This window comes from Vanellus vanellus, assembly GCF_965231255.1.
Source record: "Vanellus vanellus genome assembly, chromosome: 1".
Taxonomy (NCBI): Eukaryota; Metazoa; Chordata; class Aves; order Charadriiformes; family Charadriidae; genus Vanellus; species Vanellus vanellus.
The window spans coordinates 79,767,137-79,784,871 of NC_138905.1; the positions used below are offsets into that span (position 1 = coordinate 79,767,137).

The following is a 17,735-nucleotide window of genomic DNA, read 5'->3' on the forward strand; positions in this document are numbered from 1 at the left end:
TTTCCTCGAGGCCGCACCGTCCATGGTGGTGAAGTAGGCGATAGCGGAGCCATGTTTCAGATGAGATGCAATCATGCCATCTCCACTGCTTGTGGTCGGAAAAGGATCACTGAAAGTAATGACGTTGCACTTACGCCGCGTTTTCCATTTTCAAAGTGCTGTGGCAGCTGTCGCTCTCCTGCCCCTCCCCTACTTCCAAGCTGTGCCAGCGTTGTTATTGCCCTATTAAAGATGTGGGAAACTGAGGCAGGCAGATGTCAGGATACTGCTATTCAGCATCTCAAGCTTTGGTCCAGTCTCGGACCTTGCCTGTCTTCACCGCACAGCAAAACCTACCATGGAAAAGCATACTCTTTAGAGGGGCTATCCAGCTGCCCTGGCCAGGGTCCAGATCAATGAGAGATGCACTTGGGCTCTTTCAGATGCTTTCTTGCCTTGCTGCCGGGGATGTTGGGACCGGTGCTGGTCCTGCATGTCCATACAGCTCTGCTGGGCACTACGTAGCAGCTGCTGCATTCCACCCCAGCGGCGAGTGAAATGATCCTTGCCCAGTTCACTTGAACACCGGGAGGATTAATTCACTTATGATCCTTGGATGAAAGAAACTATTATTAAATAGTAGTCACTTTTCATAATTATGTCTCACTTCAGCCAGATTAGAAGGGTGGATATGATATCCAATCCCAGCACTGCAGCACTTAAACAATTTTAAATTAAATACACCTCACATTGTTTTCCAGGCCCTACTTGCAGGCAGACAGTGGTTTATATCTTTATGGCTTATGCTTATTTTCAGCTTTGAAAGCTGGGCTGCCCCACAACGCCTTGCACATAACGAGCAAATGCCGCAGTGCTTTTGAAGTGCTTTTCCCCTCAAAAAATAAATAACGTTTTGTTTTTATGTCAGCTCTTACTGGCACCAGAGGCCATAATGATTCTTTCAATAACCCATAGAACTGATTTGGGGTTTTGTCTGACATGGCCTCCTATTAATATTGCTTTCACTGTATGTTCTTGGGAAATATGGCCACATTCTCTTTAAATTGCGTAATATGGCAGCCTGTGCCAAGGCTGTACTCAAGTGGATACTGGAAGAACAAGGCTTGCACTGACTTTCTGTTTGGTTCTCCTCTCGCTTGCACCAGACTCACTCCGTTGACTACGGCAGAGTCGCTCCTGCTTTATTACCTTACTGAGCTGTGGACATAAGCCCAGGGGAGAGAAGCCTGAGGTCCTCAGGGCTGAAAAGACAAGATGTAAGAGCTTCCCAAAATGCTGCACAGATCTATAACGATAGCCATCCAGAAGAAAATATCTTTGAATGCCTTTGTTGCGCACTCCAGGTATGGGCTACTGGAAGAAGCAAGTCATCAGCATTATCTTTGCACCACAAATCTGCCAGTAAAGTCCCCAGAGTTCAATCAGTTTTGAAAGTGGTGCCGCCGGGAGGCAACAGGGTGGCTCTGCCTCAAATAAACAATTTGGGACACACACTACAGTAGCCGGTAGACTTGGTGCCACTTCACAGGGGAGAATTCTTCTGCCACATGTAAAACATCTGAGGCTAGCTGTTGCCCTCAGCTGCACACTTGCTATACCACTGGATGTCCTTTTTTTGTTATTACTTAGGAACTCAGGGTGAAATTTGACCTTGGACAAAGGACTGGAACAAAGACTATGTCACCATGATGATTAAGTGGGATTTTCGCATAAATGTGAATTTTATCCTTTGTGGGTTCCTGCCACGAGGGAAATCTGATCCACAAGAATAGGCTGAAAAGAAAATAAATGTTCAAAACTGTAACTCTGACGTGGGTACAAACTGTATGCACTATTAAAATTATTTCCAGAAAAAAAGATACAATAACACTCTAATTTAGCCTGTCTTCAGATTTTCTAAAGAAGGTATGATTTGCTGTAAAATAATTGATAGGCGATAACAATCTTGCTGTCAGAAAGATTTTTTTTTATGATGAGAGCAACCATTTGGCCTTAACTATCTTAACTTTAGAAAAGCTGCCTATACTGCATTAGAACTGAACGAGGCAGCTAACTTTCAGCTCCAGTGCACTATCCAAAAAACTGCCTTTTAGAAAGTGAGCCCAAGAGGAAAGCATGAAAAAGACAACTCACTGCTTTATCTAGAGGTTTGTCTAACAACATTTAGGCAGTAACAGAAGAGAGAAGTCATAGAAATATATTGCACATGGACAGAAAAACCTAGTGAGAAAATACTTTAGCCTGTATCTAGAATTTCTTCCTATTTGCTCTAGTTGAAGTATTTGCAATGCTCCTTATGCATGTGCTTTAGCACAAGCAAATACATAGGAGCTGTCTTGACAAGAAGTAGCCAGAAAGTCCTGTGCAGTTCTCCACAACGGAGGGAAAATATATCCTTTTACCTTCGGGGGAGGATTGAAGGGAGAGTAAAAGAGAAGGAGAAAGTGCTAAAAAACCTTAAAGGACCCAAGGACATTCTCCAGAAACCTGCCTGCCTTGGCTTTTCTTCCAGAGCACTCCTGTGCCTGAGCTTCCCAAGTAATTCTGGGCTTGTAAACCTGCAGCTTTTGGTGACAAGTTTGTTCAGCTCATTGCCAGGGTATTCCCATGTGCGCGGCACAATCCAGAACCCAAAAGTCACGGAGATTTTGCTTTCATGTGTAGATATTTTGATCATGGTTCTCATGACTAGAGGCCTGGCTGGTTCCCATACGACTCTTTCATGTAGAGGGCTACTGTAATACCGCACAAGTTATATAGCGGCGGCAGGTTGGGCTAATGCTGTATGGGAGGGCAGTGAGACGTCAAGGAGGAAAGAGCAAAAATAATGAGAAGAATCAAGCAGACAGGAGAACCTGGGGTTGCAAAAAGCCATCTGACAGGTAGTTAGCAGGTAGAGGTGGTTTGCCAGCACGCATGAAAGACAGCAGTGAGAGTCCACTGAAGGTAAAATGACATGCAAAGGTTATGGGCTGAGGAAATCAGGCTTGCAACATTAACCAGTTCTGTAACACATGGTGTCAGCGCGTCTGCAGAACTCCTTTGATCTATAGCCGGTCCCAGCTTTCTGTTGCTTGTGGTAACTTGGGAGGACTAGACACTTAAACTGTATTTTGGGGGTTAGGAATCTCTCTGACAGTATTTCAGTCCAAATTACGCAGTCCCATGAACTGAGAAACCACTTGGCACTGCTCCACCTTTAGCATGTCATATTGCCAGGTACACGTGGGGCATCTTTTCCACGGCATAAAATGTGTTTGTCGGTCTAACTGAATAATTGCAGCTCACTTTGTTTAGCTCTTTAACACCTCCTTTGAAAGACCGTCTTCTGAGGAATTAGCCTTGTTCTTTGTTTAATATGCAAGCGTATCTGCATTTAATCTTACCTACTCATCTGAGTATTTCATGTTGCTTTATACCCACTTATTGCATTGTGTTAGTAACACAGCACATGTAATAATTCCACACTGTTGTCCTACAAATTCTGGATACTGCCATTTTTCCTTATAATTAATTAAGTCATTAATTTTTTTTTAATGTTAAGGCATGCTGGACATCTAATTCCCAGAACCTGCTTGCCACAAAGGATTGAGAGAGGTGCTTGTATCCAAATGCATGTGGATTCAAGGATATTCAGAACTTGGGTGCTTGGCCTAGACCATGGCAGGGAGAGGGGTGGCCAGTCACAGATTGACCAAAGCTCTGCAGCTTTAGACAAGGAATTTTAGTCTGTGTCTCTCAGAGAAATGGTGGACTTTATCGTCCAGAGCTACCAAGAAATCATATCGCCAATCACTCTCCCATCTTTGTGTGGCAGCTTCAATACATTAAAATAGTCCGTATCAGGCAGGTAAACCAAGCTCAAGGTAATTATGGCAACCCAGCATGCAAATATTCTTTATTCTTCTTGTTTCTGCTAAACAAAAACATTTCCTTTAGGTGGTCCTGAAAATAGTTGATATCCTTTGGAGGTTCACCTGTTCTGTCTCTAAGCCAACACATCTCTGGGGCACAGTAAAGTTGAAGTCCTATTCCAAACCCCCTTATAGATGACTATGATTACCGTACTATGTAAAAGGAGTACCTAAGGATCTCAACAGAGTTTTCCTCAGCCACAGGACGCTTCGCAAATAGAGGTTGAGAGAGTGAGCTTGCCTTAAAGAGTGCACGGTCTCAGTTATAAGATGACTAAGGTGCAAAGGCAGGGAAATGATGGATTCACACCACAGTCCAGTGACTAAACCAGAGACAACCTCGTTCCCATAACACCCAGTTTTATCACAGAGGTCATTACAGCCCTGATCTAAACAGGATGGGAAGAGTGGGCCAGACTGTGTAGCCCTGACTGCATGAGCTAATGTGGGAGCATCAGTCACGCCAGTTGCTATTAACAGTGAAGCCGTGCCCGCCATCCCCTTGAAGGGTCTGCACCACAGAGCAGGCTGGCTGTTCTCTGCTTGCATAGCTCCCTTCCACACTGCACAGAGTAAGAGACAAGCTTCAGGGACTGTCTCCAGCAGTCCTAATCTTTAGGGATTAGGCATGAGTACTTTCCTGTAGGCATATGAAAAAATATGCGTTCCTTCTAACCCGCTTCCCACGAGTGTGGAGAAGCCCTGTTGTAAAGGATGTGGAATTGTTAGGACATGGGAGCACCAGAAAAACAGATGCAAAATGTGCAGAGGATTTTTCTCCCTTTACATTTCCTAACCAGACAGTAATATCTACTCACTAATATAAATTATTTGCTGTATTACAGTGTTAGAACATGCAGCTGCTTTGAAGATTTATGCTGCTATTACTACATACATGCACTCTCTCTTATGAGTTATTCCCAATTGCTTTATAGGAAATAACTGAATTAACTCTGTCTATGTACCAGCAGATAATCCCCGAAATAAGCTTCTTAAGAACCGACTCTCATGTTGCTGGCGAATGCATCCAACCCTAAAGAAGATGAATAGTGAAAAGAGTACGCAAATGAAAGTTAGACTAGCACCATCTTCTTTAGAAGAAGCTAAATATGTGTATGTGTACAGACACATGCGCACTCAAACATGCACTGCAAGAAACAGTGCCAGGGAGTATTATATATAATCCTATTTTTTAGACATTTATACTAATTACATTGATATTATTAAATGTCAGTTTTATACTTTAAATATATAATTGGATTACCAAAATATGTCCAGAGCATTAAAATGCATCAATCATCCCAGTAGCAGCTATTCTAGCTGCAGTCAGTTTTCTTTTTCAAAAAGTCAGTCACTAAATGCTTCTGGTTGTAAAACTGTTTACAGTGCCTCAGAGAGCCAAAGGTTAGTAGGCAAGCACACCGAAGAAGATTACTTTATCAGATAGCATACTTACAATATAGAAATCAATTTTATAAAGGCGTTGGTTCTTTGAACTAAATTTGGATGTATTCTACTATAACTTCACTTTCTTCCCAGCTAGTGCACACAAAACACTGAGGCCCCGGTGCCTCTTTCGCTCTGAAAATGAAATTTCATTTCATCATTGCCTTTTTCATTCTGAAAATCCCGTTTCCTCATGATGGGATTTTTGCTTTACAGCTTCTCTGGCAGAATAACCGAGCTTCATCGTGCTCCCCCCCCTCCGCCGCCTCGCCTCACACGCACCAAGAGGGAGGGAGCAGGGACACCCTGCGCTCGGTTTGCTCGCCCACTACTACATACTGCCCTTGGTAGGTTCGTCATTATCCCTGAAGGACCAGCAACTCCGAGACCGAGGAGTTGTTCCCATAGCCAAAAGATGATAGAGATCTCGGGCAAAATTAACATAACCATTGACAGTCCATGAGAGCTCAGTAAATAGCAGCTTGGGAAGCATCCTCCCCTCCAGAGAGCGAGGGTAGCAGAAACAGACACCATAAGATAATGCTCGAACAGGCTCTACTATGCTTTAATCTTCAAAAGCTACCATTAGTAAGCCAGAGGAGTATATTTACCCACAAGATAAACACCACAAGTTCGCTAGGCTACTATCCATTAAGCACTGAAATAACTCCTCTTTCTTTTAACTTTAAAAAGGGAGCGAGGCGAAGCATCGCGGCGTGCCCGACTCTCCCCGCTGCTGCTCCCCGCTTGCTTAGGGGCCAAGAGGGGACGGGGGGGGGACACGGCTGAGACACCCTCGGGGGCCGGGGGTGGCCCGGGGGGCGGGCGGGAAGCAGAGGGGGGGGGGGGGGGAGGGCAGCCTCTCCCCGCCGGCCCCGGGCGCGCTGCTGTCTCCCCGGGGAGGCAGCCGGCTCCGTCCCTCCGGAGTGATGGATGGAGGGAGGTGCGCGTTGCTTTGGGGCTCCGCTTTGTTGGGTTTCACCTCCTGATCCCTTTCCCTTCTGCTCTGCTGGACTGCAATAGCCACCTCGGCTCCGGCTCCGCGGGTCCAGCTCCGAGTGACCTGCCGCTGGGGGGATGAACTGGGGATGGCACAGGGAAAGGCGAGGGAGCATTATTTACCCGCAACAACTTCTCATTGTCGCGGGGCAGCGCTCAAAAGATCCCCAAGCAGTTCGCTCTAAATAAAGCAGGCATTGCTTCCCTTGTATTTCCCCTCAGCAGTCGCCTTAGTATTATTATTATACTTCTATAGCTTTTGCTTTCGGACCTTATAATTATGTCACACAGCAAGGGAAACCGCTAGCATCCCAGCATCTGGTGTGCGGTTTAAAACTTTTGTTTCAAGATTTGAACTATTTATAGCAGGAAAACTTTGTAGGATAGTAATTTCCTACGGTTTTGAGAAAAATATGGCTACGCTTATATTAGAAGGGTGTATTTATTTATTTATTACGACTCCTTCCTCCTGTTTAAAAAAAAAAAAAAAAAAAAAAGATAGCACTGCAATTTTTTTTTTTTTTTACAAGCTATTGGTCACCTACCAGCAGACATATCCCGCCTGTGAACAGGAACAGGCAGCTCTGGCTATTTAGTTTAATCAATAGTATCCAACCGAATTAAACCTGACGTGCTTCCATAAATCAAGCGCTTTTAAAAATCGGTAGCCAAGGCATGTGCATTTCATTAAGAATTGAGAATGTAGAAATAGGCGTTTAGTTTCTTTTTATGGGTGTGTTTATTCCTACTTTTCTTCCATAGCGGTGGAAAGCTATTTTTCCATAGCCCACAGAAAATACACACACACAGAGGAGCACACGCACACGTGCTTGTTTATGTGCATGTGCTCCCGTGCATGCATACAGAGGGAAAAAACATAAGATATATAGACATATAAATCCACATACATTTCAGGGGTAGGAGCTCAAATTTGGCACCCGCCGGGGTGCGAAAAGGTCCGAGCTCGGCAGGGGGGTGGGAGAGAAGGGAAATCCGCCCGGACTCCGCCGCCGAGGTGAATGCGAGGAGGGTTTTCCCCATCACAGACCGAGCCGAGGGGAGCCCCTCTGCCGCGACCCCCCGGGCCTCCTGGGCCGGACCCGAACCGCCGGCTGCGCTTCCCGGAGCTGCCCCGGGCCCGATCCCCGAGTCTCGGCACGGAGGAACACGCCGTGCTCCGGGTCTGGCGGGATGCTCAAGGGAGGGAGAAGGGTCCCTATTTTAAACCGGCTCCACCGGCCGGAGGACCTGCCTCCCCCAGCGCCCTCCCCTCCCCACGGCTGCCCCAAAGCGTGGTCAGGTCTCGCCCGGAGTGGGGAGAGCAGAAGAAGCCCTTGACAGCTCCCCGGCGGCGCACACCCCCACCCACCCCCCTCGCCTCCCCGGGCTCCGGCGTGCAGCCCCGCCCGGGCCCGGCTTCCCTCGGCACAGGGGCTGACCGGCGCCGGGACCCCGGCCCGCCACCCCCGGCACCCTAACGCGGCGCCCGGCGGGGACAGAGACCTGCCCGGGGGACCTGCAGGAGCACGACGGCGGACACTCTCTCCGCAGCCCGCACGGACTAGCCCAGCCGCTAACTTATCCACCGCAACGTTAGATACAGATATAGATATTAAAAAAAAAAAAAAAAAAAAAAAAGAGAGAGAGAGACCGAAACTCCTTGCAGTCCCACCCACCGACTCTCATTTCTCCCACCCCTACCTCCACCCCCTTCCTCACAAGGAAAAGGTCCTGGAGCCAGCTCTAACGGCGGGACTGGAGATCCCTCCGGAGCAAAAGCAGCCGGCTAGCAAGCGCTTCCGCGGCCGGGGGCTCTGCCCGGGCGGCGGGGCTGGGCGCTCGCCGCCGGCCGCGGCAGCCCCCCGCTCCTCGGGATCTCCGGGCAGAAACAACACGCTTTCCCCGACGAGCGCGAAGCGGTGCCCGTCTCCGGTTTGGCAGGAGGAGGAGTCGGGGTCGGAGTCCCCAGGGGAGACGCCGGCCGCTCCGTGCCCCGTTGCCCCGCCGCCCTCCAAGGTGCGCCGCCCCCGCTGCGGGGCACGCCGGGCCCCGGCCCCGCCGGCGGGGCAGCCCCGGGAGTTACCTGGCGGTGTGTACCTTCCCCCGGGCAGGGTCCGAGCAGCAGCGCCAGCACCGCCACCAGCACAGCACCTCCGCCGCCGCCGCCACCGCCACCACCACCATCATCATCCTCACCACCACGCACTGCACGGAGCTGCTGCCGCCCGTGCTGGCTTCTCCCGGCTCCCTCTGCTTGCTTTGCGCATTGCCCCTAGGTAGCTGCTAGCCGGGGTCATTTCAAACAGTATTTTGGAAAAAAAAAAAAAAAATCTGGATCACTTACAGGTAACTCCCACTGGTAAGGATGAGGAAAATCTGAGGGTAATACACTGAGAGTAACACACTGCGAGATGAAAAAAGGATCATGGCTGAATCCCGTTTACACTCTTGGAGTTCGCTTCCTTGGTTATTCCTTTCTGGCCCCCCCTTGGTCGTAATTCCCCACCCTTTTTGGTGTCAGCTGTGGCTTGAATCTGAGTTGGAATCCAGTCCCTTGGGCTTGGGGGGGCTTTGTCTGTTTGTTTGTTTGTTTGTTTGTATTGTTGTGTCTAGTATTCCCCTGGTGCTAATGCTGCTCCCTGTGCAGAGTATGTGCTGCTGCTGCTGCTGCTCTCGCTGCTGCTGCTGCCTCTGGGCTCCTGCCTGTCATGTCTCAGTGGTTGGAAGTTGTTACAGTGGGTTCTCGTGTTGGAATGAGGATGGTTTAAGGGATTTGGATGGCAGAAAGTGCCTCTCTCTCTCTCTCTCTCCCCCTCTCTCTGTAACTCTCCTGAGACTCGGGGCTGCCATTGGGCAGTCAGTCACTGCAATCCGCCTACTTTTTTCTCTCCCTCTCTCTCCCTTTTTTTTTTTTTTTTTTTTTTTTTTTAAAGGGGAGGATGACAATGGAGAGACACTGATCTAGCCCGGGCTGCAATGAATCCGCGCTCCCTGGCTGAGCCCTCTCCGTACGCCTGGCTCCGCCAGCGCTCCTCACCCGCTTCGTGGGGCATTTTTTAAGCTCTCCCCCGGCGCTCGGCGGGCTGCGGGCGGCTGGCTCCCTGCGACGGCCGTGGCACCCTTTCAAGCTCGCCCTGGGAAGGATCCTGAAGGAGCTGGCAGCTCCCAGCTCCGCTCTCGGTTAATTGCTTTATTATGGGCGGCTGCCACAGTTCCCCCGAAGGGCTCCGCTGTCCCTCCAGCCTCGGCAGGGGTTTGGCTCTCGTCGTCCTCGGTGTTGAAAATTAAGCTCCGGTTTCAGGGAGATCTTTCAAAAAAAAAAAAAAAAAACCAAAAAAAAAACCCACCCCAACAAAACCCAAAACACCCAACCAAAAAGGCGTATATGCTGTCGTAGCTCGCCTGAGTGAGAAATAAAGACGTGCACATTCGTAGCTTCCTGGCGAGACTGGATTTCGCGTGAGAGAAGGGGAGGGAGAGGATGGGTGTGAAACAGCCGGTGTAGGGGGCGAGCGGGGGGCGGCAGCGTCTGCCGGCGGTTCCCGGCTCCCCGCACCTCTCGCCGCTCCCGCAGGAAGAGCTGGCGTCTCCTCTCTTCCCTCTCCCTCCTGAGAAGAAGCCAGTCCGAAGGAGGTTTCCCGACAGGTTAGTTGCCTCTCCCCCGCCTTTGCCCCGAGCCCGGCGGCTCCTGTCCCTCGGCACCGCCGCGCCCCGGGGCGAGGGAATGCTCAACCCTTCCCGGCTCCGGCGGGCGGGAGACTTTCGTCCCGCGTAGTCCCAACCGTGCAGGAGACAGTCGCTCTTCCTCTTTGCCTCGCTGGGCGTTCGTCCTTTTTTTTTTTTTTCGTAGGGGAGAAAAAACCGAAAAAGTTCTAGCGGTGGGAGAGGTGGTGAAAAGACGTGCGCTGCTGATGCCGGGGTCCGGCTTTGAAAACGAACCCCGAAAGCGAAACGCACACCGCAGATAATTTAGCACAAATGCAGCCGAAATGAGCAAGAACCGGGCTCCGAAGTCTCCTCGGTCCGTAGGGTTTGTCAATGTTCGTCTCAGGTTAATTGCCTGATGACTGAAGGAGTTTTCTTGGCCAAGAGCTCTTCCAAACACCCTGGGAACACCTCCTCCAGCTCCAGTTAACCAGTCCCGGCACATGGGTGCAGCTGTCTCCATGACACAACGAAATATTCCTTCAGACGGAATGGGAATTGCAGATTTGGTGTAAAAACGTTGTCTGCCGCCCAATATGCCGTAGAAATCTTCTCGGGGTTTGGTTTCATTCAACCACTTTTATCTACAAGTTCAGTCCAGACGCTGGGACAGTCAACGTCCTTTTGAGAGACACTAATCTCGATTAACAAGTCATAGAAGCTTAAGCCTTTCAACGACTATTTACGTGCCAAAATCGTCATATTTATAATTCTGTAGGATTCTAAAGTCGTCATATTTATACTTCTCTGTGTATGTGCGTACGTATGTATATAGCTAGACATACAGATGTGTATCTCCTCTAGTGCCCGTTCTCTCTTTCAGACATGCTGGGGCAGCTGTACTGAACGTGAACTAAGGGAACGGGTAGCGACTTTTCATGTTTTATTTCTAGCATTTGTACGGCTTCGGATATATTTGAATGTGCATCTGCTTTTAAAGATGTGCCTGGGGGAAAGAAGACAAAAAAAAAAAAAAAGTAAAAGTGAAACGTAAATGCTGGCACTGGAAAGCGTCGAACAGGTGCTGGCAGAGTTTGACCCAGTCCAGCTGAAACGAAGATGGTCTACCAGTCTCCACAATTTTCGGATCGAAGCTGGTTTTATCCAAAGCTTAGCTGTGTAGGAAGAGGAAACTTGTATAAAAGAAACCAAAATGTGCCGTTTCTTTTCGGGAAGTTAAATTTTATTCTAAAACCGCGGGCCGGTTATTACGCCGGAAAATTAATGATGATGATGATAAGAATAACCTGCTAAATTCCATCCAAATGGTTTCTGTATGTATGTCAGCCGCGGAGTAGGGAGAAGTGCACTTGTTTTGTTGATTGAAGCCGAATATATTGCCTTCAATAAACTGGTGTGGCACTGGAGGAGAGGGTATTGTCGGTAACACCTACTATGGGCATTTCAGCATCTGTCGTTGCTTCTTCCACGAACACGTGTATTTTGGATAAAATAGGGGTAAAATGGCACTGAAATGGTTGCCGACGCCATAGTCGGGCTGATGAAGCAGAGCAGGCACGAATAAAGTATTTCTCCCCCCCCCCCCCCCCCCCCCTCCATTTTTTATCTGTCTAGTCCCAGCTGCGGCTTCTTTCTTACCCCAAACCTGGAGAGTGTCCGGCACAAGAGCACGTCGGAAGCCGGTAAGAGCTTTGAAGGTACGCCCGGTAGGCAACATACTGGACTCCTTTCTGGCCGGAACCGGGTATTTCTTGTAGCTCACCGAGCTGCAAGTTTAGTGGCAGGGGAAAGAAGGGGAGGGGGAAAGATGAGTCGCTTAAAATAAGCGGATGTCTGGTTGACGGGGAGGGCGAGCAGTGGCAACAGCAGCAGCGGCACAACGGAGGGTGCCCGTGGAGGGGCGGGGGAGCGTGTCGTCCCGCCGGAGGGACGGTGCCGGGCAGCCCCGCTGCCGCAGCCGCCACCGTCCGGGGCTCCGAGCGTAAATCCCGCCGGTCTCCTCCCGGGGGCTCCCGGCGCTGCCACGTGCTGGCCGCCGTCGAGGGCAGCCCCGGGGATGGGCGAGGGGAGCGGGATTTCGTTGGAGTTTGCTGCAAACGCTCGCAAAGCCAAGGCGAGCTTCGCCGTAGGGGCGGGGAGTGGGGTCGGCTGGCCCGTTCCCCACCGCAGCATCCCCGAGAGTCCGCAGGGGGAGAGGCGTGCTTCGGCCTCCCCGGGATGGGCCGGGGTCCCCGGCACCCGCAGCCCTGTGTGCCCCCAGCTCCGCCCGGCGTTGCCGCAGGGGCACGGAGGAAGCGTCCCCGCCGGCCCCCGAAGGGGTGCCGGGACCTTTCCTTGTTGCCTTGGGCAGCGCCGGCTCCCGCCGCCTGCATCCCTCGAACCGCACCTTGACCTCCTCCCCGCTGGGGAAGGGGGTCCTCTCCGCTCCCCTTGGCGCTGCTCGGCTGTCCCCCCCCTCTTTTTTTTTCCTTCAGAAAAGATAAAAAGGGTGGGGTTTGCCCCCAGAGCCCCGATCGGGGCACTGCCCGCGGCTCCGTCTTTGCGAACGAAGGGTCACATCGCTCATCCCCAGAGCATCCGCTGTGATTTGCATCTGTGGTACAGCTGTGATTTTTGACTTCCGATGTATTTACCAATTAAACTGTAGGCGAGTGTTCTGCAATCTTCGCAGGAAATATTTCTGTTTCAATCCTGCTGCTAGCCGGGGTCAATATTTGATGTGATCTCTTTTCGCGAGGGGATACGTGGAGTCAGCAGGGTTTGCAGACGCTTTACGCTTCAGTGCCTGGACGGAAACGTCATCGACAGAAATATCAAGGGATGCTTCACCTCACGCCTCTCTCTCCGGCGAGCTCGGGGGTAGGAAATAGAAATAAGAACAACGGGAATTCCCTGAGAGAGTAGGACTACTTGAGCGGGATCTTGCTCTCTCCTTCTGACCAGACATCGCGGCTTCTTTTTGGTACCCTGCCATGTCACCCCATGGGACACCTCCCGCCTCGTCCAGCAGCTGGGTGAATACTTCTGTACTGCGTTATTTTCTCTCCCCTCGGTTTCATGTTTGCCAGTGAAAGTGGAGCTTTTAGCACGTTTTATTAAGACACGAACACGTGCACCACAGAAAAAAAAAAAAAGCCTGCCAAGTCTGACCCCTTTGCCATCGCTGACACAATGGCTCTCTCCTTCACGCTGCAAAATAAACCTAATGCACTGGAAGACAAACTACGCTTTATCTCACTTCATCTCCCCCCTCCCTGTTTCTATGCAAAGAACTCATAGAAAAGGTATCATTACACTGAAAGTATACGGTTTCAACAAAATGGTAGTTCCAGTGGCTGATGAAAGAGGAAATAATTGCATCCCACATGCCTAGCCTAGAAGTAGCCCTGGATCTCAGGGCAAATTTCTCTCCTATTGTTCAGAGAAAGTGAAGTATCCTCATCTCCTTACAGGCACAGTGATGGATCTGATGGGGTTTCTGTAAGGGCTTTTACTGTTCCTGCTGTCCACTCAGTTTTACTTCCAGGCTCAGTCCAACAGCAATCTTGTGATTTTTGCCCTGAATCCCCTTCTAAAACAGCTCAAATCAATTTCGAAAAGAGAACTGCCTTCCAGACTGTAACATGTGCCCAATCTTCTGTTCCCTTTAAAAAATAAAACCGCAGTGGAAGCGAATAGCGATATCATTACCCTTATTTTGCAAAGCATTTTCTTTGAGCTCGCCTGCCTCTCTGTTGCCTCCCTCTCGCAGGGATGAGTTGTTCGAAGTCCTCCAGTTATTGAAGCAGATGAGGTGCCCCCGTCATCGCTTCATTTATGGACACACAGCCTCACCAAATTCACTTCTCGTCTAAAACCCTGTCAACCCGACCGTGGAGGACGACAGAGCCTAATAGCTACGACAAAGGGCTGCGCAGGTACGGAGCTCCGCAGAGGTTACACCACCGAAAACACCCTCCTGTCTCCAGCAGGCAGGATTTGGGGCTATCCCCAGGCATGTGCGCCGGCCAGGGCAGGGGTGGACGCGGGCTCCTCACCGGGGCAGGGCAGGGGGGCAGCGCGGAGGGCCTCTCCCGCGCCCCCTCCGCGTCCGCGCATCCTCCGCGGGTCGCCCGCGGGGCAGCGCCGCGCTCCGCCGGCCCCCCGCGGCGGCACCTGCAGCTGTGGGGGCGGGCCGAGAGCCGTGCCAAAAAAGAAATAAATAAGCAAACACAGGCAAGAGGGGTGCAATCCGGCTGGTGCCCGCCGGGCAACCTGCTGGGTACCCTCCGGAAGGCAGCCCGTGGCTTTCGCCGGCAGCCCTGCCCTTGCTGCCCGCAGCTGGGGAGGGAGCGGGCAGGGGGACTTCCCGGGGGAGGGGAGGGGGGGGGGGGGGGACACGCCGACCCTGCTGGGGCAGCGCCGCTTCCCTTCTCGTCCCTGAGGAGCCTGATTTAATTCCTCCCCCCTCCCGCTGTAACCTTAATCCTCGGCTCTGGCGCGCTCCCTCTTGCAGATTCCCTCCTTTCCCCCGCCAGCCCCCTCCACCCCGCCGCTGCCCGGGCTGCTGACAGCGGGGACGGGGCTGTCCCCGCCGCGCATTGTGCCCGGAGCAGCGCCCGCGGTGGCGGTGACGGTGGTGGCGGCGGTGGGGCGGGCGGGAGGTCTGCGCGGGCCCGGCAGGTCCCGGCGACCGGGCGGGCAGGGCCGGGCAGCTCCCCGCTTCTCGCTGCGCCGCTGCCCGCCCGCTCCGGGACGGGATAGGGTGCCACGCCGTACTGCCTGCCCGGTCCCTCCAGGGAATTGCCTCCGCTCTCCCGCCTTTGGGGACTATCCTTTGGCTCCCCCCCCCCCCCCCTTCCCCGTATTGATTTCAAGGTGGGAAGCGAGCGCCTTCGCATTGCAACTCACCTTATGCATTCTTGATCATTAAAAAAAAAAAAAACAAAAACCTCCCGCAGCTATGCAAAGACAGGATCTTTAAAGAGTTTGTAGCTCGACAGGTAAGGACTCGGCTGGGGCTCAGGAATGTGGAAATTCAACTCAAGTCAGCCTACTGCGACGAGCAATATTAATAAGGGCATACAGGTACTGGGGGGGAGAGGCAGAGGGAGAGAGGGGGAAACTCGGCAACTAAAATAACAAGAGCGATCTCGATCGCGGTGACCAAATACCGAAGAGCACACAGCGGGCTCCCCGGGAGCCCCCGCTGCCGGCCGGCCTGCGGGCCCCCGGGCCGGTCCCGTCGGCGGAGCGCACCCGGCTTCCCGGGCGCTGCAGCACGGAGGTAGCCGGACCAGTTGTCAAGTTAATTTCAACACGTCCGTGTGATGGATAGAAACGCAAATTGTGTCTAGGCCTGCATAAAACAAATCCCTGAGTGCAGGTTCAGAGCAGGGATTCCCCTCCTCCCGCCCCTTTCGCCTTTTTAATACTTAAGCTCTGCTCTATTGTCCCAGCAGCAGCGGCTGAGTTAACTCTGTCAGGCTGCCTTTTTTTTTTTTTTTTTTTTTTCTTTTCCTGAGGGTACTGTACGCCAGAGATAATATTTAAGTTCGCTTAAGCAGTACAAAATAAAAGGATCCGTCATCACCCGCCACCGGCTCCCTCCCGGCTGGGCGGCCCCGCAGCCGGGCATCGCCCCGCCGCGCTGCCCCGGCACCGGCACTGGGGGAAACACCGGCGACTTCGGGGGGCTGCCACCGCTGGGACACCCGGGGGAGCGGGGCGGGGGGAAACAGAGAGAGAGAGAGAGAGAGAAATAATCACCTCTTTATCACCTCTTCCCCCCCCCCCCCTTTTTTTTTTCCTTTGCAACATTTTGTTCACAAGTCTGTCATAACGTGACCCAAAAACCAAAGGAGATTTGTCGTGCACAAGGACTTACCCTAATTTGACATAGATGACTCCAAAGCATAGAAACACGTAGAAAATCCACTTCCGAAAGTTTCTGTGCATGATCTAGAGAATGGACTGAGCCATAAAAATTGCACAAAAAGTGGAACTGATCTTGTCGATTAAATCCCAGTCAAAAGCATTGCTGAAGCTACCCAGGAGCAAAGCCGGCCGAACTGTAAAAAATCAACACCGTGCAGATAAGCAGCTCTTCCCAGAGCCATGGTGACTGAAACCGGCTCCGATATTAAAGCTAAAGAGGGAGGAAAAAAATAGAAAGAGCTGCTCAAAACGATAAAACAAAAACCCAAGACAGACAGTCTGAGGGAGAAAATGAGCAAGCACTGATCTTGATCAACTGCCTCATAGAGCCCTGAAGTTCAATGTGTTTTTACTTGTTCTGACTTCCCCAGGTAACACTACGTATCTTGCAATCTATGGCTCCAGGTAGGAGGATCTCTTTCTCTCTCTCCCTCTCTCTCTCCTGCTCTTCCCCCCACCCCGTGTGTGTCAGGATCTAATACATATCTTATCTGTCTGTGTGCATGTGCGTGTGTGAGTTATGCGTGTGTTTGTGTTTCAGAAGGCATGTCCTTAAGCCGGGAGTGTTGGGGAAAACACACGAAACGTACCCAATAAGGGAAATAAAGGACTCGTCCTCTCAAACCGAAGCATTTTTTCATTTCCTCTAGTATGGTAACGCGGCTGGATTTGCAACGTATGGACTCCGCAAAAGAGATTGTTAACTCTTTTTTTTCTTTTTTTTTTTTTTTTCTTCCCCCTCTTCTTCCTAATAGAAAAGAGGCAGGCGTTAACCCCCGTTGGCTTACAGCTCCATATCCTAAAAGGAGATGTGTGTGTGTGTCCAGACTATTTCTCCTTGCCCATCCGACCCTGCTGTACACAAACGCCTGTCACTAAATTTGATTTCATTTTCCACAGTAAGAAAACATTATTCTTCCTTTAAGAAACAGACGCCCTTGGCTTTTAACGCAAGTTAAGGATATCTAGTTTGCTGCTCCTAGGGACATTAATCGGTGAGGCAAAAACTCACTTTGTATTCAGGCACTAACAGTCAAGCAAGGCTTCCTTGTCTTTCTGTCTTTTCTTCTTTCTCTCTGTCTTTTCTTGCTTTCTTTCTCACTGATTTCTGAGCTGCTCAGTTTATTCCTGCGTTCTGTGGAATTATCTATTCCAGTCTACTACACAATGTGTGCCTGTCTGAAGGCATATACCTGCATGCATATGCACGCTTAAATAGCACTCAAATACAAGTTTGTGGGCTGTGGTAAGTTATATAGATAGGGATAAACCCGTGCACCTATGCCCACTTATACACATACATTTATATACATGTAGTAACAGTAAACATAGATAGCTCTAGGCATCTCTCGAAGAGAATCGGCTGAACACACACCAGCAAAGGCTGAAAGGAAAGCAGGCAGTGACAAGCAAGCAAAAGAGGCTGAACACAGAACTTCATCGTAAAGTATCTATCCTGACGGAGAAAACAAAGGACTTTTTAAACCCCAGCCAAGCTGCCGTGGTTTGAAAGAGATGCAGTGTGAAATCACAGGTCGTTTTTAAATGGATCCAACAGGCAACGTTGCCCGCACCTTGCCATCACCCACCCAGCTCCCGAAAACACGCTCTCTTTCGGGGCACGGCGGGGAGACCCCAAGCCAGTCCCTGGGCAGGGGAAGCAGAAGGGAAGAGGGACAGAGACGGGCCCTGCTGTGGGGTGGCTCACGCCGCGTCCCCCCTGGGACTGACGGACGGACGGGAAGGGCCGAGTCTGCCCACCCCACCGCCGCCCTCCGCTATCTCTCCCTGCTG

The 17,735-nt window shown here is 51.1% G+C and overlaps 1 protein-coding gene across 2 annotated transcripts in view; it reads right to left on the reverse strand.

Moving 5' to 3' along the window:
• WNT7B (Wnt family member 7B) overlaps positions 1 to 15,962 on the reverse strand; it is a gene marked incomplete at both ends in the record, with an annotated part of 99,094 nt that extends 83,132 nt beyond the window's left edge. Inside the window, one exon of one of the 2 annotated variants that reach the window (XM_082486258.1) lies at positions 15,892 to 15,962. In XM_082486258.1, coding sequence (XP_082342384.1) covers positions 15,892 to 15,962 — 71 coding nt within the window. Of the gene's footprint in view, positions 1 to 8,703; positions 8,787 to 15,891 lie in introns of those variants that run through there. The other variant, XM_082486257.1, reaches the window with a different exon arrangement.
• Between the last annotated feature and the right edge of the window lie 1,773 nt (positions 15,963 to 17,735).